The sequence below is a fragment of the Meles meles genome, chromosome 6, assembly GCF_922984935.1.
Source record: "Meles meles chromosome 6, mMelMel3.1 paternal haplotype, whole genome shotgun sequence".
Taxonomy (NCBI): domain Eukaryota; kingdom Metazoa; phylum Chordata; class Mammalia; order Carnivora; family Mustelidae; genus Meles; species Meles meles.
The window spans coordinates 40299751-40323720 of record NC_060071.1 but is presented as its reverse complement, the minus strand read 5'-3'; the positions used below and the strand labels follow the sequence as shown (position 1 = coordinate 40323720).

Here is a 23970-nt window from a genome sequence, read left to right as displayed (position 1 = left end):
CATTTTATCTAGAGATTGTAAAAAGTTTTAAAAACTTTATCTTGTGTTTCTAGAAACCTGTGCTAATTTATTTTTATTTTATGTTTTACTACTTGTCTTATTCTACAGTAAGAGTTTGGAAGCTAGATACCCTATTTTTAGTGTAACTAGTTATGTTAATGTTTTTCATGAACATTTAAAAATATTTGTTTATTTTAGCAAAATTAATAAGAAAATAAAAAATTTTAAAAGATTTTATTTATTTATTTGAGAGACAGAGAGGGATAGCATAGAGGGAGAGGGAGAGGGAGAAGCAGATGTCCCACTGAGCAGAGAGCCTAATGCAGGACTTGATCCCAGGAACCTGAGATCGTGACCTGAGCTGAAGGCAGATGCTTAACCCACTGAGCCACCCACGCACCGAAGAAAATAAATTTTTAATTCCTCATTATGGAAAATAGTGCTTATTCCCTTCATGTTCTGTATCCTAGTAATCGTTAGTATAGTAATCTGAAGTTATATACTTCATTTTTACTTTTTCTGTTTTCCTTCTGTTATACTAACATTTAAGAATCTTATTCACAACATTTTTAGTGTGTTCTCCACTGTATAGAAAACTAATTCTTTTTATTTTTACCCTTCATTTCCTCACTCCTGGGTTCTTAGTTTCATTTTTTCCATGTTCTGGAACATTGGTTTGATTAATTTATTTGGAAAAGATGGCTAAGTAGTATATTTACTTAGTTCTTAGATATCTAGGAATGTCTTTTGCCTTTATAAGTAAGCAACAGTTTACTTGGATATAAAATTCTTGGGACATGGTATTTGGTAGGTGAAAGCTAGTTGTGGTAATGAGATCCAAAATTACAGATCAAATGAGGCAGAAATTTAGTTCGCCATAATCCAATACTTGTTATGTAACAGTGATCCATGTAGGCTTGTTAAATGACTTCCTACAAGGCCATCCAGGCTGGCAGTGCCATCTCTGCCATCACACCATTTGACTTCCATCTCTGGATGCCAAGGTTGGCATCGTGTTTTAGCCACTGGGAAGGAGGTGAGAGGAGTCCACAGCAAGCAGATGTACCTATAAAATGATCCATTATATACATCACTTCTATTCACATTTTGTTGCCTCAGATTTGGCATATAATCACATCTAATCTCAAGGGAGTCTGGGTTATGTAGATTCTAGCCTGACAATAGTCATATGCCTAGCTTAGAACTCAAATTCTATCTCTAAAAGAAAGAGGGAAGAATGGATAGAATACTGGAAGATAGATGTCTCAACCACAGACATCCAGAAAATTTGCACTCAAATTTTGTTTCAATCCTTATTTTTTTCCTCCTATTTGTATGTATTCGTTTTATATCAAGGATATTATTCTTGTATTTGTGGAAAATCTTTTTTTTAAAGTTTTAATATTGCCTTTTAAATCTGTGTGTCATATTTTTTGTACTTTTGCGATTTTTAAACTTACCCTTCCTTTTATTCATATAGTTTATATTCTAACACATAGATTGATTTCTCCTCTTATATTAGCTTAACCATTATTACATCAAACTATCTTTAGCTTTTCATTATTACTCTTTGCCTATTCTCATTAGCAATCTCTTATGGCTGAAAAAATTTTATACTGTCACAAGGAAGCTTATAGAAGATACTGCTGTAGGAGTTTAAGGGAAATAGAGGTAGTATTGGTAGTGACGGCTTTCTTAACTGGATGTAGAAATACTCAGAGTGCCCTTCCCTAGAGTGAATGTAAATTAAACCACTGTGTGTTTTAGCAAAGAGAATCCTAGAAAAGTAGCTGGGGTCATTGATTAAAGAAGAGATTAACTAGCTGCCACACTTTCGATGATGGGATTTTATATTCCTTCTAGCAGAAGTTATCTTTGGTTTATTTGTGTAGGATTTTAGAGGTAGCTTTGATGTGTAATTACTTTAAGTCAGTTTGATTGTTACCTAGAAAATGAGAGGAAGATAACTCACTTGTTAATATTGCTTTTCAAGGAAGAAATTCAGAAAATATATTTTTGGAGAAGTTAAAGGACGACAGTATTCCCGGTCCTCGCTCTGTTGGCAGTATTAAAATCAGCTTTACCCCTAGAGTATTTCCAACTGCTCTGCGAGAATCACAAGTAGCAGAAGAAGAAGAGGTAGATATACTTGTTGTTAGTTACAGTGATAACAAATGAAAATGCTTTATTTTTTATTTCATCTATTACTGTTACACTTGCCACATACTTTATCAAATACATCATTTGCATATTAGATTTGTAAACTTGTGTTTTGGTAGGGATCCATATGTGTTTGGTAAGGGATTTGGACATTTTTGTTAATATATTATTATAACTAATTATTATTATCATCAGGTATTTCTGATGTGACATTCTAGAATACCTCTCATTCATTTATAAATTCCTGGGCCCTGGATTTTGAATGTTATATCTTTAGTTATATAAGCACTAAGAACTGCTTTTTTTTTTGTACTGCAAGATATTAGTTGTCGCCTCTCACAATTGAAAAGTTGTGGAAGTAATCGAAGATCCTTAAGACATGACAGTTTATAAATATTAACTATTTTGTGAGTACCTGGGTGGCTCAGTCAGTTAAGTGTCTGCCTTTGCCTCAAGTCATGATCTTGGGGTCCAGGGACTGAGCCCTGAGTAAGGCTCTCTATTCAACAGGGAGTCTGCTTCTCTCTCTCCCTCTGTAATCTCTCCCTCTCTCACAAATAAATAAAATCTTTTAAAAATATTAACTATTTTCTTATTATTGAATAATAAATTCTGAATTTTATTATTTGTAAAATTATATCTAGAACTATAAAATCATAATTAAGTCATTTATATTTTTTCATTATAGAAAAATAAATATATTATAAACAAGAAAAGTAAAATAATAATCACATGAACTCCCAGAAATCTGTGTGAAATTTGGATTAGAAATTTTTATACATCTGATCTTCACTAGCTAGTAATGTTAGACTGAAAAGGCTAAAAACTGGAAGTTTAAAATCACATTATCAAATAGTATATTAGTTTACTCATGCTGCTATAACAAAATACCTTGGACTGGGTGGCTTAAACAACAGACATTTCTCAAAGTTCTGGAGGCTGGAAAGTCCAAGATCAGGGTACAGGGAGTGGTGGAACGAGAGTTGTGCTGTGGTCTTTCCTTCTTCTTAGAAGGATACTAATCTCATCATGGGGACCCCAGCTTCATGGCCTCATCTAAATCAAATTCTGTCCCCAAAGTCCCATCACATTGGGGATTAGGGCTTAATCATATGAATTTTGGGGACACAAACATTCAATCCATAACAAATAGTATTTCCATCTCATGGTAGAAGCTGAGAAATCTCAAAGTAGCTGTTAATAAAAATAAGACTTTTGTGTCCTTCATTAGACTTTACTCTCTGATTTCAGTGGTTACACAAACAAGCAGAGGCACGAAGAGCACTGAATACTGATATTCCTGAACTTTCTGATTTAAAAGAAGAAGAAAAGAACCCAGAATGGCTGAAGGACAAAGGAAAGTAAGTTGTTTGAACTCTGGCTATGAGGTTTATAATAAATTAGGTATACATTAGTACTTACTACATCTTCAAGATATCTTCCCATATGTGCCTGTGTGTGTGTGTTGTTGGGCAAAGATAATGCAAATAAGTAAGTAAGTTAGGCAGGGCTTCCTTATTTAAAAAGTCAGATCATATAACAAGGCTCTTATTTATATTTGTTTTTGTATTTAAATGTCACAGAAATGGAATATATGACATCTTTTGGTGTACTTATTAAAATTCCTTTTATTTTTTAAAATATATATATATATTTTAATTTTATTTGTTTATTTGACAGAGAGAGAGAGAGAGATCACAAGTAGGCAGAGAGGCAGGCAGAGAGAGAGGGGGAAGCAGGCTCCCCACTGAGCAGAAAGCCCGATGCAAGGCTCTATCCCAGGACAGGTCAGATCATGACCTGAGCTGAAGGCAGAGGCTTAACCCACTGAGCCATCCAGGCGCCCCTTAAAATCCCTTTTAAAATCACTTACATTTAGCATAAGTTATTCCTAATGTCTCTCTCAGAAGTGTGTTTTTTAGGGGCACCTGGGTGGCTCAGTCAGTTGAATGTCCGACTCTTGATTTCGGCTCTGGTCATGATCTCAGGGCTGTGAGATGGAGCCCTGTGTCTCCTGTGAAGTCTGCTTAAGATTTTCTTTCTTTTTCTCCCTGTGCTCCTCCCCACTTAAAAACAAACAAACAAACAAAAACAACAACAACAAAATCACAGCTCCCTCTCTTAAAAAAAAAAAAAGAAATACGTTTTTTAGAAATTAGAGTTTCTTTGATTATTCATTTCCATCTTTAAAAGATTACCAAATTATCTTATGAATTATCATTTTTATACGCAGGAAATCCTTTCATTTATTTACTTGTTGCTTTGTGTGAATATTTTATACAATGATTAAAAACGGTGAATTTTGATACATTATAAATGGCAATTTGAATTCATATTTTGAGGCATCTGCAGATGCCTATCTTTAGCTTTTCATTATTATTAATGAAATGATCTTTAAGCTATCCTTAGCTTTTCATTATTACTCTTTGCCTATTCTCATTAGATGTTACTTGTTATATTTCATTATATAGGCTTTTATATTATAGTTCTATTGTTGCCATAACAATCTACCATAAACTTAGTGGCTTAAAATATCACAAATTTATTATCTTACAGTTTTAAAAGTCAGAAGTTCAAAATGGGTTTCACTGGGCTAAAATCAAAGTATCAGTTGTGTTCCTTCTAGAGTCTATAGGGAAGAATCTGTTTTCTTTTGTTTTCTAGATTGTAGGCTGCCTATATTCCTTGGCTTCTGGCTGCCAGCCATCAATTGCATCACTCTGACCTCTGCTTCCATAATCCCATCTCCTTCTCTGACCCTGACTCTCCAGCTTCCCTCTTTCTTTTATAAGGATCCTTATGATTATGTTAGTCTCATTTGCATAATCTCCCACCTCAAGACCTTAATGTAGCCGGCCATGGAATCCTTCCTGTCCTGTTAGGTGACACCATTGTAGGTTCTGAGGATTAGGTTCTGAGGATTGGGATATGGACATCTTTTTTGGGGGCGTAGTTTTCTATTACCTGTCTACCACCTGTCTGTATTTTTCTTTTCTTATCTTTCCTTTGTTCTTTCTTGGTCTTTTCTCCAGTCTGTTATACCAGGGATTGATTTGTCGGGTTGAGCTTGAAGGGTCAGTTTTTCTGAAGGTCAGAGGCCTGGGCCTGACAGGTTGATTTCTCTTACTTCCAACATTAAAGCCCTATATGATCCTTCCTTCTCTTTCTTCCCTTCCTCTCCATTTACTCAATCATTAAATAAAAATCTATTGGTCTTGTTATTTACCAGACCATAGTCTAGGCTCTGAGGTACAAGAATCAGTGGAAGAGATAGAGATACACAAATAGTTACAATACTGTGTGGGAAGTATAATACATAGAAAAGAACAAGGTAAAATGAGAAGAGGGTACTTACCTTTAAAGGGAGGAAGGTTGGTTCAGAAAAAGCTTCATGGAGAATGTAGCACCTGAGCTCCTCTTAATGATAAGTAGGAGTTTCAAGAGAAAAGGAAAGAAAGGCATTCATTTCAAGTAGTGAGATAATGTGAACAAAAGCTCAAAAGACAAGAAATAGTGTGGACAGGAACTATGTGTGGTTTATTTTTTGCTAAAACATAAAATTTGAGGCTATGAGTAATGACAACTGAACCTAGAGAAATCACCAGGGGCCTCGTGTACTTGGTTAAGATTCTTTGTTTAAACTTATTTTTTAATTCAAGTATAATTAACATATAGTGTTATATTAGTTTCAGGTGTACAGTATAACTATTCAACATTTCTATATGTTACTCAGTGCTCATCACAATAAGATTATTTTTAATCACCTTCACCTATTTCACCCACCCCCCTACCCACCTCCCCTCTGGCAGCTACCAGTTTGTTCACTGTCTTTAAGAATCTGCCTTTTTTAAGATTTTATTCTGTAAGTTGAGGGGGGGAAATGTTGCAGAAAACATGGTGAAGGCCTTAAACTGCCTTTACTGTAGATGTTGTTGTAGGGGTGAAGAGGAGGGCAACTTGAGAAATATTTAAGAGATTAAATAGGCAGAACTTCTTGTTTGATTTTTGGGGAGTAAGATGAAGGAGTCCCCATTTTCTAGTTTGAATGATTGATTGCATGATGCCATCAGCTAAATTAGAGAATAGAAGACGAGGGGCTAGTCAGGAGAAAATGGGGGTTAAGTTCAGTTTTTAATATGTAGAGTTTAAGATGTGTCTGGGCCAGTCTGGGTGACACTGTCCAGCAAGTCTGAACCTAGAGGAGAAGCCAACACTATAGAAATAGATTTGGAGGTTATCAGCATTTATATTGTAGTTCAATTTATAAAAGTAAAAAAGGAGCTGAGATAGGCAGAGTGTGTAGACCAGGAAAGTAGTGGCCTGAGGATAGACACTTCTTGAGCTACCAACGTTTGAAGGTTTTGCAAAAGAAGGGAGTACACAAAATACTCCCAGGAGCCAATGGAGTAGAAATTTTAAAGAATTTTTGTTTTGTGTTGTTTCCTTAAGAATATAAAAGATTGGATAGCTTTGGAGACAAGAGAAAGAAGAAATGATTGAAATGTCTCAGCAGAGTGGAGAAAATTGGGTGAAAGCCAAGAATGGATGGATTGTCTTGGTTTTGTTTTCCTTTTCCTCTTTTTAAAAGTTGCATTCATTTTAAAATTTTATGATAACAAATATTTTGGGGGAAGAAATTTACACAGCACAAATTAAATGAAAGTCTCTCTTGTTTTTCACCCATTCTACTTGGCCAACTGCTTGCCCTGCCCTCGAGCTCTAACGTTCTAACTCATTTCTTTAATGCATTTGCTTATCTCTAAACTGCCATTGGGATCATAGTTAATATGTTCATAGCTTGTGATGCTTTACAAGAGCTTTTGTGTATTTATATTATCTCATTAAATCCTCATAACTATAGTTGGGTAGGACCTACTCCTTTTGCACTATTTAACAAATTTTGTTGAGAAACTAGCAGCTGTATACAAAATAGCTCACTTAATTCCTATAACAATTGTGACTAGTTGGATATTACTGTTTTTATCCTCTTCTTACAAACATGAAAAACAGGGGTAGAGAGGTTAAGAAAACATGGCTAAGGTGATGGTTAATGAGTAAAACCAGGATTTAATTCCAGGTCAGTATGATTAAAAGCTTGTATTCTAACTACTGCTGTATACTTTTCACAGATGAATAAAATCTACTTCCTGCCCCTTCATTCCAATTGTGAAGGCAGTCTAAGTGTTTGGTTATGAATTACTCCTCCTTGCAATGTGAGAATGCTGAAGTGAGCAAAGCTGACTGGCTGTCCTGGTGGATTGATTACTTTGCTCTAGAAAATGTTGACAGATTGACTTGGAATAGATAGAGATACTTCATTTTCTGAAATTGGAGGAAAGAAAGTGAAGACAAGTATGGATCTAGATAAGGGAAATTGACTGTTGAATACTGTTGGCCCTGCCAGGTTGGAGAACATGAATTTATAGAGATATCAGTACAGCTGTATGATTTATCTCCTATAGTGTTTAGTATTTTGAATTTAAGAATAGATCTATGGGCCAGAGTGGGAGTTTTAACTGAGAAGTATAGTAAAAGACTAGTAGTGCAAGGGACCAGATTGCTCATGGAAAAATAGCTCAGATGTTTAGCCATGAAGTCCAGGATGAGTTAGAAAGGAAGAAACGCCATGAGGGACACATTGGAATAAGAAAAAAAAGGAGCAATTAAGAAATTAAAGGGTATTGTAAGGTTGAAGATTTAGTATAAAGGGAAAGTTGGTAGACTAGAAATTTCTGATTAGTGGCTGGGATTCTAGAGTTTGATATTTCTAAGGTAGTGCCGTTCAGGTGATGACGGAGGCCAATAGGTGATCCTGGGAGTGGGTAGCAAAAGTATTGTTGAAAGAAAGATATGCTGAGTTAAGGAGTGCTATGTATTTCAAGAATAAATTGATAAATGGGTCATATACATGATAGAATCCTCTGGAATCATGGCAGAAGTTGGGATAGAGACAGATGCTGGGAACCAGGTTTCAAAGTCCTGAATGAATATGAGAAGAGTGATTTTAAAAAGCCAGTAGATGACAGTGACTAGAAGGCTATAGGGCAAAGATGTTAGGAGTTCCAAAGGATAAGGATGAAGAGAGCCTAGACAATGCCCGTTCCACCCCCTTAAGTCCCTGATGTGGGGAGTTGAGTGGAGGGGTATTTAGTGGAGAGGGTGGTAGAGATTAATACTGCCCTCAGGGCAGAGCCAGGTTTATTTTAGAAAGGATTCTGTGGAAAAGTTGAGGCTATAGGGAAGGACTAGGAGATGGAGTCTATTATGGTAGAACTAAGAATAAGAAAGTACAAAGGAGGAGCACCTGCCTGGCTCAGTTGGTAGGGCAGGGACTCTTGATCTCAGGATCTTGAGTTCAAGCTCCACAGTGGGAATGGGGATTACTTAAAAAAAAAAATGCAAAGGAGTAGAGGGTGATAGGAGTAGGAAAGTCCAAGAACATGAGGACAAGGGAGAAGTGTGCTTTTAGATCAGTGCTCAAAATAACACAGTTAATTGACATGGGGAGACAGTCCTTTGGTACAGGTGTTATGATGTTGGGACTGGGACTGGCAGTGTTGGTGTGGACTTATTTCTGATACATTAAAGATGTGATTTGGATTTAGGAGTAGAAAGCGCTGGGTGCACATGGGTGGCTCTGTCAGGTAAGCATCTGCCTTCAGCTCAGGTCATGATCCCAGTGTCCTGGGATTGAGCCCCACTTTGGACTCCCTGCCCAGTGAAGAGTCTGCTTCTCCCTCTGCCCCTCCGCTTCCTTGTGCTTGCTCTCCCTCTTCCAAATAAATAAATAAAATCTTAAAAAAAAAAAGTAGGGCAGATAAGATTGTTGAGTCTGGGTTGGAACTTTGACTGACAAGTGCGGCAAAAGTGTGTGTGTGTGTGTGTGTGCGCGCGCACACACACGCGTGTGTGTTAAAATTAAAATTAAAACACAGAAGTAAAATTGACTGCTGGCAAAAACAACGAATTGGCAGCAACCCTAGTGCAATAGTAGACTTTGCAGCTGTCAAACATGGTAGATTGTCATTACTTTCAGTCTCTTTTGCTTACATACACTTTTGCCTTACTACCTCCAATTAGATAGAAAAAGAAAGAGAAGCCAAATAAGAAGACCAGAGAAAGAGAGTTGAAAATGAGGAGAGTTGGAAGAAAACTTAGTAACTAATAACACTGAGAGAAATAGACCAAAGTATGGTTAATCATAGCACCAAGTACAAATAGATGAAAGGTATGACTTTTTAGAATTGTATCCTCACTAGCAATGTAATGCAGTACAAAAGATAGAAATAGACTTAATAGAACTGATTCAGAAGTAGTGTGTTGAATTTAAGCCAAAGGATGAAATACTTCAATCTCCGGAGACTTTGTTTCATGACAGCCTTCTATATTTACACAGGTGAAAATAGTCCAATATAGCATAGTAAGTAGTCTTACTATGCTAAAACCCACGGGACACTTGTTTCGCAAAAAAGAGTAGAGGTGGGAAAACCTTTCAAAAGACCAATAGCTTTTTCATTTTCCTCTGCCTACCCTTCCACTGCTGTGTCTTTTGGGAAAATACATAAGCTTAGGCAATTTTATTTGCTCATGAGAACATTTTACCTTTTCCAGTTAACCTTATGTACCAGACAGCTTTTTACTGAGAACATCTCATATAAAACAGAGTCGAGATGCTCTAATTTAGATATATGCATGGTATGATGTTATTTAACAGGCTTACATGACTCAGAGTCTGTGAATAACTTTAATAGCTACCCTTCTAGACGCTTGTAATCATATAAAGTAAATGGACCATTGTTCTGTGTCACTGACATTGCTCTGTGCTTGATTTTTAGCGTAAGTTTTTTTGGACTTTGTCTTAACTTTAAGACTTAAATCCCTTCTTTTCCCACCCTAGGGCCACTTGAATCCCTTCTGCATACCTCACTCTTTACAATAAGGTCTAATGTTACCTAGGCGGGAATTGAGGATATATTACTCTACAATCTAGCTCCCAGCATCATATTGCTATTATTACATAAAATCATTGTCTATGCTAGTTCTTAGTCAGAATTTTTCTTCCTTTCCTTTCCTTTCCTTTGTACATGGGGCTTGAACTCATAACACTGAGATCAAGGCCTGAGCTGCAATCAAGAGTGGGATGCTTAACCGACTGAGCCACCTAGGTGTCCCCTGAATTTTCTTTTTATTCTTTTGGCCTAAGTGCTAGATTTTATAGCCTGCCTAGTACCCCAGTCCTTTTAAAATGAGGATCTGGGAGCGCCTGGGTGGCTCAGTGGGTTAAAGCCTCTGCCTTCAGCTCAGGTCATGATCCCAGAGTCCTGGGATCGAGCCCCGCATCGGGCTCTCTGCTCTGTGGAGAGCCTGCTTCCTCCTCTCTCTCTGCCTGCCTCTCTGCCTACTTGTGATCTCTGTCTGTCAAATAAATAAATAAAATCTTAAAAAAAAATAAATAAAATGAGGATCTGCTTTGGTTTTGCTTTTCCTTTTGCTACCAGGCTAATTCTACTTCTGAACCCCAGCTTTGTTTATAGGAACCTGCTGACAGACTAACCTAGTCTGCCAGTCTATATTTCTGCTTGTTTTTTGTGTATGTTCTGTGCCTGGATTCTATCTCCCTGTCTGGATGTCCTTTTACTTTGTTTTGAACTTTTTTTTTTAAATAAAGATTTTTATTTATTTATTTGACAGACAGAGATCACAAGTAGGCAAAGAGGCAGGCAGAGAGAGAGGAAGGGAAGCAGGCTCCCCGCTGGGCAGAAAGCCCGATGAGGGGCTCGATCCCAGGACCCTGGGATCATAATCTGAGCCGAAGGTAGCGGCTTTAACCCACTGAGCCACCCAGGCGCCCCATGTTTTGGACTTTTTTATGCTGATTATTGATCATCTTCTCCCAATACAGTACACAGTTCTACTTGCCAAATTGAATTTCTTTCTAATTCTTAGGTTTGGGTCCATGCCTTGGCAAGAATTATGAAGGGTTAGCCTACCACAGTTTCATGGATATGGGGGAGAAGACAGGAGACTCATGAGTCAGAGACAAAGGACTGTTTTTCAAGGCACATCAAGCAGTGTGAGCTTCATGTTCGTTCCATTTGCTGCTCAAGTCCTACAAGGCCAGTGCAAAGGCAGGCCCGGGTTTGAACCACAGCTCAGAATACCATATTTAAGGAACACATTTTTAAAAAAAAAATTTACTTTTACTTATTAGAGAGAATGAGAGTGCATGTGTGTGAGAGCAGGGGTGGGGGAAGGTGGAAGGAGCAGAGCATGAAGGAGAGGGACCGGGAGATTCTTTGCTGAGCAGGAGCCTGACATGAAGCTCAATTCCAGGACCCCAAGATCATGACCTGAGCCGAAATCAAGTCAGATGCTTAACTGACTGAGCCACCCAGATGCCCCCAAGGAACACAATTTTTTATAAGAGAATTATAAGCAAGCATGTCTAACCTTTGCCTTACAAGGGGATACTATCTTTTTTTCATACCGAACAACAAATAAATCTGTTCTTTGCCCCAGAGGAAGACACTATCTCTATTTTCCAAGGCTGTGTGCTATACAAACATCTTTGAAATGATTGTCCCAATTAAAAGCTGACTCTGCATCTGATTTAAGACATGCATGAACATAAGATTCCCACGGAGACTCATCCCCCAACAATCCTTTGCACCTGCATACTTTCAGGACAGATTTGCCAAATCTGCTTTGCTCTGCTGCATTTTAAAAACTCTGTTTCTGGAGATAAGACAGTTTTCTTATACCACTACCTTTTGCCTGATTTAAAGAAGTTTAGAATCCATATTCTAAGATGACTTCTTTGAGGTAATTACCATTTTGTTCAGTTGCTTGTTTGTATGCATTTTATAGCCCATAATATTCTGTTACAATAGAGTACCTTTTATGGCCTAACTTGTCATTTTGTTCAGTATGTAGTTTCCTCTTCCTGTTTCCATAGTGAGTGCTAAATTGTACTGCTTGTGTGCCTTCACTAAGGTGTGCTGCTACTCAGTTTTAGAAGCTCTCAAGATACCCAAGAATGTTTTCTATGCTGGATGATGAGATGCTGAAAGAGACAAGGACTTTTATTTTACTTTTTTTTTTTAAGATTTTATTTATTTATTTGACAGAGAGAGATCACAAGTAGTCAGAGAGGCAGGCAGAGAGAGAGAGAGAGAGGGAAGCAGGCTCCCTGCTGAGCAGAGAGCCCGACGCGGGACTCGATCCCAGGACCCTGAGATCATGACCTGAGCCGAAGGCAGCGGCTTAACCCACTGAGCCACCCAGGCGCCCCGAGACAAGGACTTTTAAAGTCCTTTCAGGTGCGGGTGGCTATTACAGTTCTTACTGCTCACACAACAGAGCTATACTGTCTTCTCTTGGAATGTGTGTTGCTCCTGCCCCTATTGCTGTGTCTAAGCCCTACTGCTTCTGATTTCTCCTAGCTTTTTCCTGCCCTTTTCTTCACTTCTTTCTACAGTGCTTCTTTCCTATCAGTCCTGCCTCTGGTTCTTCTCCCACCCTCAACTCTTGTACAAAATCTTTGGCCCTTTTGGCCATTGTGAATCAGCATGTTTCTTTTTCATAAAGGCATACTAGTCAATCATCATAAAAATGACAGGAATGTTTGCAATTTTCCATGACTTTTTGGTTCTCACCTTATATACTGCATAATAAACACTCAGTATGTGTTGAATTAATGAGTACTTTTGCATAATCTTTTCAATGACATTGCCTTATTTGGAACATTAGGGGAGACTTCATGGTTATTAACTTCTCTATTTAAATTTGGTGTTCAAAGGTTACTGCCCTTTAGATACAGGTTTAATTTTTTTCCCCTTTCCTTTTGAAATTTGGTGATTTCCAAGTTCAAAATCATTCTGAAAGTCCTCATATAAATTCTTGGATGTTTGTAGTGGCATTGAACTTAAAAGAATGTAATGTTCCTTTGGATTAATGTTTTAATATGTATAGTAAACATTAAAAATATTTCAATACTTCATATTTCTTGCTATTATGCCTTTTACAATAGTTCTTTTAATAATCCTCATTGCAAACTCTTTCCCTTAGAACCTGGGAGAATTCTTCTGACAAAATTGTTATACTATAAAACTGTTAATTTATGTGAAAGATGGAAAATGGAAACATTCTTCATTTATTTTTGAAAATTTTTAAATTTTTTATTTTAGTTTTTATGTTTTTAGAGGGGGGAGGGGCTGAGGGAGAGGATCCTGATGTGGGCTCAATCCCACAACCTTGAGATTATGACCTGAGCCGAAATCAAGAGACAGACACACTTAACCGATTGAGCCACCCAGGTGCCCCCAAAATGGAACTGTTCTTCAGATGTGTATGTTAATACAAGATTTGTACAGACATACAGACCAATGGAATAGATAGCCCAGAAATAGCCCTCCCTCCTATGATCAAATGTTTTTCAACAGTTATTCAATGTAGAAAGGATAGTCTTTTTAACACATGGTGGTGGGAAAACTGGAAATTCATATAAAAAAGAATGAAGTTGGACTTTCTTAATACCTTATATAAAAATTAACTCAGAATATATCAAACACCTAAACATAAGAGCTAAAACTATAAAATTCTTAGAATAAAACACAGAGTGCATCATGACGTTGGATTTGGCAATTTTTCTTGGATGTGACATCAAAGGCATCAAGGAGCCTGGGTGGCTCAGTCAGTTAAGTGTCTGACTCTTGATTGTGGCTCAGGTCATGATCTCAGGATCATGATATCAAGCCTTGAGTGGGACTCTGTGCTCAGCAGGTAGTGTGCTTGAGATTTTTTTTCTCTCCCTCTGCCCTTCCCCTATCCCTGCTCACATTCATTCTCTCTCTCTCTCTCTTTCTCACTTTAAAATAAAAAAATTTTTAAATCACAGACAACAGAAGAAAAGTACTTTAATTGAAAAGCATCAAAATTAGAAACTTCTGTCCATGAAGGGCACTATTAACAGAGTGAAAAGACAACCCATGGAATGGAGAAAATATTTTCAAATCATGTATCTGATAAAGGGTTAATATCCAGACTACATATAAAGAACTTCTGTGGGGTCCCTGGGTGGTGTAGTTGTCACCAACTGTGGAAAGAACCAAGATGCCCTTCAACGGATGAATGGATAAGGAAGATGTGGTACATATACACGATGGAGTATTATGCCTCCATCAGAAAGGATGAATACCCAACTTTTGTAGCAACATGGACGGGACTGGAAGAGATTATGCTGAGTGAAATAAGTCAAGCAGAGAGAGTCAAGTATCATATGGTTTCACTTGTTTGTGGAGCATAACAAATAACATGGAGGACATGGGGAGATGGAGAGGAGAGGGAGTTGAGGGAAACTGGAAGGGGAGATGAACCATGAGAGACTATGGACTCTGAAAAACAACCAGAGGGTTTTGAAGGGGTGGGGTGGGGGGATGGGGTGGGGTGGGAGGTTGAGGAACCAGGTGGTGGGTAATAGGGAGGGCACGTACTGCATGGAGCACTGGGTGTGGTGCAAAAACAATAAACACTGTTACGCTGAAAATAAACAAATTAAAAAAAAAGAATTAAAAAAAATTAGGCAAAGGGCTTAAATAAATACTTCTCTAAAGAAGACATATACAAATGGCAAAAACACATGAAAAGATGTCGAATACTACTAATTATTTAGAAAATGCAAATCCAAATCACAATGGGATACTACTTTACACACATTACAGTGGCTGTTATAAAAAAAAAAAAACAGAAACAGCAAGTGTTGGTGAAGATATGGAAAAATTGGAACCATCGAACATTGTTGATGGGAATATAAGATGGTACACAGTATGAAGCCTCCTTAAAAAATTAAAAATAGAATTACCATGTGATCCAGCAATCCCACTTCAGGGTGTATACACAAAAGAATTGAGGCTTTAACCTACTGTGCCACCCAGGCGACCCTGTACAGGTTATTTCAAACTTAAGTCAGGCTTAGGTTGGATGTCACAGTGGTGTCATCTTCCCTTTTACTAGTGATGTCCTGGGTGCTTTTACTTTTGATGTCATCATGTTCTAGAACTGTACAGTATGCAGTACAATCAACTGGAAGTGAATACAAATTGTTTTCTGGTACTTTTATATTTGGTATTTCCTATTTTCGTTATGTTTATGTGTTTTTTGAAATTCTAATAATTATATACAAAAATAAAGAAGCACTTTACATTTTAACTAAATCCTTTAACTATGAACATCTATTTGAAGAGAATTTTGGAAGACTTGATCTATTAGATGCTTTTGTTTGCAAGTAACCAAAAAAACCCAATTTAAACTGGTTCTATGTTAAAGGGATTTATTGGCTTATATAACTAAAAAAGCTAAAGGCATGTTGCATTTCAGGTAAAGCTTGATTCAGCAGCTTAACTGTATCACTAAGGACTCAGTTTCTATCTGCCTTTTTATTCTTTTCATAATTCCATATATCAGCTTTATTCTAGTGCTAGCTGTTCCAATGGTGTTACACATGGTGACTAACAGTTTGGGCTGTGTGCTTTCTTCACTTGTATCCAGTAAGAGGAGTTTTTCCAACTTTCCATTCTCCAACTTCGGAAAGTCATAGGCTTCATTCTGAATAGACCAGTTTAGGTCATAAACCTCTCCCCAAGTCAGTCATTGTAGTTAGTTAACAGGGTAGAAATATGCTTACTGGTTTAAACTACAGATGAGTACCCTTGGAGGTGGGGTTGAAGTCAGTCCCATTCAGATTGATTATATGCTGATGTATGTGGAGGAAAGATGGAGTTGGTGCAGCCTTGGAACGAAGTCTAATGTACAGGGAATAGAAAAGGAGGTAAGCATCTCCTCTGCCACATACCATTAGATATTATTTCTGTGTTTCTATTTCAATATTACATTGTTTTCCTTTTCTCTTTTTGTCTTATTAGCAAACTGTTTGCAAAAGAAAACTACTTGGCAGCTATTAATGCATACAACTTAGCCATAAGACTAAATAACAAGATTCCACTATTGTATTTGAATCGGGCTGCTTGCCACCTAAAACTAAAAAACTTACACAAGGCTATTGAAGATTCTTCTAAGGTATATATATCTATTTATTTATATATGGTGCTTTAAAATTGTTATCTTCTTGTTTATTGGTTTAAATGATGCCCTTAATCTTTTTTCTTTTAAAATTTATATACTTGAGTTGCAAGGATTTTAAGAGTCATCTTGTTAGTTACTTTTTTTGTAACTGAAAAAAAGATTTTTTTGAATCAACAAGAAACTGATGTTTTTTGGAGACTTTAAGGCACTATATTGCCTTGGTGTGTATCAGTTGAAGTTCACAAGGAACTTAGTAAATGCTTTATCTTATTAAAGTTTTACAGACTTAAAGTTTGAAGGAAGAAAACTTGCTTTTTTCTTATTATCACTACCACTTGCACAGTAGAAGGATAGCTCTATATTAATTTCCTAATTATCAGAATAAAACTAGTATAATCTAATTTTATTATTAATATCATGTCATTATCTTAAACTCCTAGTTTTTTCTTTCTTTTGTTTTCCATGTCAGAGTAATCTGTTTTAGGGGAAAATCTTATGCAAAAATCTCTCATGTGGCTCCTTGAGATTGAAAATGTAAAGGAAATAACCATATCCTCCTGCTTTGATCTCATTAAGCTATTAAAAGATCTAACAGTATTTTTATGATCCAGTTTTCCTTTTACTAGCACCATTCTGTGCACAAATATTTATTGAATGAACGAATGGGATCACCCAATTTGAATGCAAAGACCTCCAATGTTTTCAATCACTCCTGCTAATAAAGATAAAGCTGTAGAGATTTCAAATGATAAACCAAATCACCACTTTGAAGAAAAGCTATGAATCTTGTATAGGAACAATTGAACAATTCCTCAAGTTCAACACAAATACAAGTATTTGATAAATTTCTGTGCCAATTAAGTCAAAACTTTTGGTGCGTGAGACTTGATGCTTTTTTAACTTTTTTTTTTTTTTTTTATTTGACAGAGAGATCACAAGTAGGCAGAGAGAGGCAGGCAGAGAGAGAGGAGGAAGCAGGCTCCCCGCAGAGCAGAGAGCCCGATGCGGGACTCGATCCCAGGACCCTGAGATCATGACCTGAGCTGAAGGCAGCAGCTTAATCCACTGAGCCACCCAGGCGCCCCTTAACTTTTTTTTTTTTAAAGATTTTACTTATTTATTTGACACAGAGAGAGATCACAAGTAGGCAGAGAGGCAGGCAGAGAGAGAGGGGGAAGCAGGCTCCCCGCAGAGCAGAGAGCCTGATGCGGGGCTTGATCCCAGGACCCCGAGATCATGACCTGAGCCGAAGGCAGAGGTTTTAACCCACTGAGCCACCCAGGCACCCCTGATGCTTGTTTTTTTTTTTTTTTTTTTAAGATTTTATTTATTTATTTGACAGAGAGAGATCACAAGTAGGCAGAGAGGCAGGCAGAGAGAGAGGAGGAAGCAGGCTCCCTGCCGAGCAGAGAGCCCGATGCGGGGCTCGATCCAGGATCCTGAGATCATGACCTGAGCTGAAGGCAGCGGCCTAATCCACTGAGCCACCCAGGCGCCCCTGATGCTTGTTTTAAAGTTAAGATTTTTATCATGTTTTTGCCCAAGTTTAAATTAATTTAAATTAGATTGTCTTTCCCTTATTTTATTCTGTAAGGCACTAGAGCTATTGACACCACCCGTTGCAGACAATGCTAGTGGAAGAATGAAGGCATATATACGACGCGGGACAGCATTCTGTCAACTGGAATTATACATAGAAGGTAAGAAATTGGTAGAAATATTTTAAGTTCCTAGTTATACTCTGAAAAAAAAAATCACTGGGATTATTTAAGATCATAATTTTTTTAGAACTCCACTGTTTTATATTTTTAGCATTTAATATATTCTTTGCAATTTATGTGACAAAAATGATTTTGAAGTATTTAAAAAATTTATTGTTGTAGAAGGCAGTTAAGACAAGATGTAGGTGTAGGAAAATGCTACCGTATCCAGACAACTTTTTTATGGAAAGATGTGTGATAAGAAATATAAATGAGTCACTTAAGATATGATGGAAATTTAAAATGAACTACTTTGGTCATACAGACAGACACACAAGCTCAGAAACAACTGATCTACCACAGTGTATGATCATTGCTTATGTTTGTGAGACTGTACTAACTTTTGTTTCAGCTTCATGTGTACAGAAGCCATAACATTTATTTTTTATTGTTTTTCATTTTTAATGTAGTTAGGGACTTTCTGCTGTTACTCATGTTGCTTTAAAAGCAAAATTTTAATACCCACCACCTGGGGGGTGTGGGTATTATGGAGGGCACGGAGTGCACGGAGCACTGGGTGTGGTGCAAAAACAATGAATACTGTTACGCTGAAAAGAAATAAAAAATTAAATTAAATTAAATTTTTTTAAAAAAGCAAAATTTTGTAGTAGTTAGTGTTTTATCTTTAGTGCTCTTCTTCCCATGCCTCCTTACCCAGAGGACCAGTCAACTTTCCTTTATTCAAGGCCTAGAGTCATACTCCTTGATGATGCCTTACCAGGGAATGGGCTAGTCTGTAAGATTTTATTATTTCTGACTACATTTTTAAACTTGTTTCTGACATTTTTAGGAGAGTTTTCTAAACAAAGCATCCCAATTAGATTTATGTGCCCCACCCTTTATTTTTAGTCTCTTAAACAGCTTCGTGAAGTTAAAAAATAACAGGACAGGAATGAAATAATATAAAGCATTCTTTTTTTTTTAAGATTTTATTTATTTATTTGACAGAGAGAGATCACAAGTAGGCAGAGAGGCAGGCAGAGAGAGAGGAGGAAGCAGACTCCCCGCAGAGCAGAGAGCCTGATGTGGGGCTCAATCCCAGAACCCTGGAGCAGAAGGCAGAGGCTTTCACCCACTGAGCCATCCAGGCGCCCCCAAATAAAGCATTCTTTAAAAATTGTAGCATCATAGACTTTTTGAGCTAAAAGTACTCTTCATTTTAAAGATGAGAAAATGGATGCTTGGAGAAGTTAAGTGATTTATCTTACTTAAGTGGCATGGCAAGTAAGTAGCACTTAGAACTCAAGTTTCCTTACTCAAAGAAATTTTCCCACTGCTTATGTTGGTAAAGACTTAGACTTATTTATATTTATTTAGCAGACAGTCCACAATGCTTTCCTTTTAAACTAAGTTTCCTCAAAGGAATTCTGTATATATGACAACTATAGAAAAAAACCACAAACTGTAGTCTATGAGTATAAAGTATGAATTGAGTCTACCAAAATTATTCTTTTAAATCTAGAATTTCTAAATAAGATGCCATTTATTACTTTCTCATTGAGGTAATAAAAATGTCTTTTTTATAGTGAGTTTTATTGAGTCTTTTCATGCTTTAATGAGCTTAAGCTGTCAGTTTATTTTACTTGAACTTAAAATAACTGTTTCTGGGGTGCTTGGATGGCTCAATCTGAAAAGTGTGCAAATCTTGATCTTGAGATCATGAGTTTGAGCCCCACATTAGGGGTAGAGATTAAATACATTTAAAAAGCTTTAAAAAAAAACCAAAAAAGTTAAAAAAAACCCCAAAACTGCTTCTTACTGAATCCTGAATATGAGTATAATTATTCCTGAAATCACTGAAAAATTTCTGCCATCTTTTAAGAAATACTATATAGAGATACATTTGTGAAAGTGATAATCTGATTTAAAATCTGATACTTGTCCTGAACCATGTTCTTAGAGGTTATTTTTATTAAAAAATATCATCTAGGTAACACAAGGATTTATAAAATATTAATTTTACTGACCATCATTGCAATATAAATATAGGCCTACAAGATTATGAAGCTGCACTTAAGATTGATCCATCCAATAAAATTGTACAAAATGATGCTGAGAAGATTCGGAAGATAATTCAAGGAACAGAACTAAAATCTTAACAACTGCTGAAGCAGCTAGGTATTGTACTAGGTATTGTTTTAAGTTTTTCAAAAATAACTGGAGGCATTAGGAATCTTTGTAAATGTTATGGCTGATTGTGCAGAATCACTTTTTTTTTACATTCTCTAGTTCTGTAGATGGCAAAATATTATAAATCTATAGAAAATGAAATGTTTGATTTGAATGGTTTCTGAATGAGTAAATCAAACTAAGAATGATTTAATTCTTTGCTGCTTCAATACATGGATTAATTACATATATTTTTGTTGTTATTGTTGCTGTTACTAAAATTAGTTCACCCTTATAACTAACAAAATATTTCTTGGTGTGATGAGTACTAGGACATTACCGACTAATTTCTGACAAAGTAAAATTTGAAAATAGAAGACTATGTTTATAATTTTTTAAATTAAATGTACTACTTAATTGAATGGTTGACCTTAGTATAATCAGTACTGATATTCACCTAGTATTCAAAGCACAAAATCTTTACTTCTCCATCCCACTGTGGAAGGGTAGACCAGTTCAACCTAGCAAAACAACTGTTTGGAAACGTCCCTCCCCCGCTTTTTTTTAAAGATCTTATTCATTTATTTGAGACAGTGAGAGAGAAAGAGCATGAGCAGCAGGGGCTTAGAGCAAAGGGAGAGGGAGAAGCAGGTTCTCTGCTGAGCAGGGAGCCCAACTCGGACTTGATCCCAGACCTCTGGGATCATGTGAAGGCAGACACTCAACAGACTGAGCCACCCAGGCACCCTGTTTAAGAAAACCTTATTTTTGACTTTAGTTGTATGTAGTGTTTTCCAAAGCACTGATTATATTTCATACTATCTGGTGAAGATAAGTTTTCTAATGAGTATTTTCTAGTAGCTTCAATTATAATAGGAAAAAGAAAAATACAGCAAATGTTAACATAGAATGTTATGATAACTGGCATTGGACTGTACCACCGGTTATGTTGTACCACAGCAATGAGGCAAGCCTTAAGCAAAACCAGTACAGCTTCCCTTTTGTATATGGTAATTATCACAATTGTCTGATTATATTTAGAGAATTTTTAGAAATACAAAACACAATATTTAGGAATAACTTTTTATAGTATTTGGTAATCTGATGTCATTCAAATGGACCACAAAACAGCTTCATTCTTCTTCTTTTTTTTTAAACCAATAAGGGTATCCTAGTTCAGCAACCTTGAGACTTACTTTTACAAAGCAACCTTAGATAAATTACATAGCAGCCTTGTCCAGTTAATAGACCTTCTAATAAAGTAGGATTGCTTTTTCTTATGGTTTGTTTTTATTTTAAAAAATAAACATTATCAAAATAAAGATGGGTCTCCATGTGTGTCAAATACCAGTTTGATATTAAAAATATGTTAACCAACCTAGTGTTTCTTCAGTCTCTTCCTATTACCATCCTCCACCTACCCACCCCCCAAAAAAGACTACAACCAATAGCTACCCTAAGGGCAGAAGATCTATCCTTAGTGGAAAGAAGGGATAGTCTTAACTAGTTATTTATTAATAGTTTTGGCCCTATTTTCTAAATAAAGTCTTGGACTATATTTACTCAACAGACAAATTTGTATTCACAGAATACTTGACCTCTTTTGAGCAATCTATTGTTTGCAAGGGACTTTTTGTCTTAAGTTGAAGTGATAGATTTGAAATATTGCTACAACATTCCTATGTCCTTTATGATGAAAACACACCTCCCAAACAATAGTGCTAATTATTACTAAGGCCCATGAATAAAAGATAAGAAAAAAATTCTTATGGTAGTCCCTTGGGTTTTTTCATGTCAATTATTTGATTGAAATTAATTTCAAGATACCAAGTGGATAATAAGCTAAACGTAGCTGTTACAGAAATGTAAACTGAAGGAATATTTAATCTCCCACTACTGTGTGATTGCCATACATAAATACAGAGTATACCTGTTTATTAATAAAGACAACTTTTTGACAATTTTGGCTATGAATAAATATCAAAACTATATCAAAATATTGATTACAAAGGAAAGAGCATGACTAGTCCATTTTTGCTGTGGAGGTTTTATAGTAATAGTAAATAATTATTATTAGACTTAATTTAAAAATAAAATATTTTCTAATATTCTACTTGCCCTTTGACTGATAGTCACTTGAGAGTCAGCTAGATTCACAGAACCTGTTTTTATCGCATTAAAGTGCTTAAGCATTTTATGAAGAATGCTCATTTCTTTCCTCCCAGAAAGAGGTTTGTGAATTACATCAAGCAAAAAGGTTTGTCTCAGACCAGGTTTGGTATAATTTTTCTTTTATACATTTTAGCTCTTTACTGATAAGTAAAAATATTACTGCTAATAGATAAATGCTGTTTAAGAGCTAAATGGAAAGTAAACACATATGTATGTATAAACATATCCTGTCCTGGTTTCCTAGAGTCAAGGAAAACTAGAGCTGGACAGTAGAGCAGTAAAAACAGATTTCACTTGGGAACTATTGCAGTATATGAAAAGAGACCTCAGTATAGAACTGGGGTCAGTTCCTAATATAGCATGGACAATGGACAAGTGATGATTTATAGTTAAGGGGCAAGTTGGGTTGAAGGCTGGGGTTGTCAGTGGTTGGAAAATTACTAAAAGGAAACATCAGGGGTAGGGAGATTCTGGCTAAACTGAATTAACAGAATTATTGCTGAACGCAGGCAAGGTTGACTGGGTATCATCTGGGAGATTGTGGGGGATGAAGAATTTGGTCAGATATTGAGAGTGATCAAAACTGATAATGGGGATTCTGGCTAAACCAACTTAGCAGCATTCTTGCTAACAACTGAGCTCTTGAGGACAATGCCCAAGGATCAGGCCCAGTTGAAAAAGTGGCTTAGAGGAACCTGCTTAGAGTTTGGTGAAGGAGAGACCACGGTCACTAGCAAGTCAAGTACTTTCCAGTGAGCTTCATCCATGTGGCAAAAAGAGCAAAATATTTTTTTTAAAGATTGATTGATTTGAGAGACAGAGAGTAAGCAAGTGAGGGGAAAAGCGGGGTGGGGGGTGCGAGGAAGGAGGGGGGATAAGTGCTGAGTGCCAAGCCTGACATGGGGCTCTATCTCATGGCCCCAAGATCATGAGCTGAGCTGAAACCAAGAGTTGGATGCTTAAATGACTGAGTCACCCAGGCATCCCATGGGCAAAGGATTTTTACACATACCATCTGGGGAAAAGATTAGTAGGTGATCTCTCAAAAGGACTGACAAAAGTGTATTTCATTATCTTATTGAACTGATCTGGCTCAGTCTCCCTCTCAGACAAAGACCTATCAAGAGCTGACCCATCTCTGAGCATCAGATTCGCATTAACCAAGCTGAACCAAACTGACTGAACCAAACAGACTGCCTACTTACTATTAATTCATAAGTAGAAATTGAGTGAGCATGCCTAAGAGGATAATAGGTTATATGAAAATTCACTCTCCTTACAAGCAGATGTATGGTAAATCACATCATAAAGCTGCTTAGCAAACATGTTAAAAAAAGAAACAAGTGCAAAATAGAGTCACTTCTGGCTTCACAGGTGAATTCTATCAAACATGTAAAGAAGAGTAATACTATTCTTCTCAAACTATTCCAGAAAATAGAAGAGGAAGGAAAGCTTCCAAATTCATCCTATGAGGCCAGCATTACCCTGATACCAAAACCAGATAAAGTCACTACACAAAAGATAGATAGAGAGAGAGAGATCTCTGATGAACATAGATGCTTAAATCCTCAAAAAAATATTAGTAAACCAAATCCAACAATACATTAAAAAAAATCATTCTCCCTGGTCAAGTTGGATTTATTCCTGGGATGTAAATGTGGTTCAATATTCACAAATCAATCAATATGAC

The 23970-nt window shown here is 36.6% G+C and overlaps 1 protein-coding gene across 1 annotated transcript in view; it reads left to right on the top strand.

Moving 5' to 3' along the window:
* The window catches only part of DNAAF4 (dynein axonemal assembly factor 4), a 55902-nt gene extending 35644 nt beyond the window's left edge, over positions 1 to 20258 (top strand). Inside the window, exons 5-9 of the mRNA XM_046007211.1 lie at positions 1994 to 2139; positions 3412 to 3521; positions 16080 to 16233; positions 17834 to 17939; positions 19989 to 20258. Of these exons, the coding sequence (XP_045863167.1) occupies positions 1994 to 2139; positions 3412 to 3521; positions 16080 to 16233; positions 17834 to 17939; positions 19989 to 20098 (626 nt within the window). The 3' untranslated portion in view covers positions 20099 to 20258. The remainder of the gene's footprint in view (positions 1 to 1993; positions 2140 to 3411; positions 3522 to 16079; positions 16234 to 17833; positions 17940 to 19988) is intronic.
* Positions 20259 to 23970: the final 3712 nt, after the last annotated feature.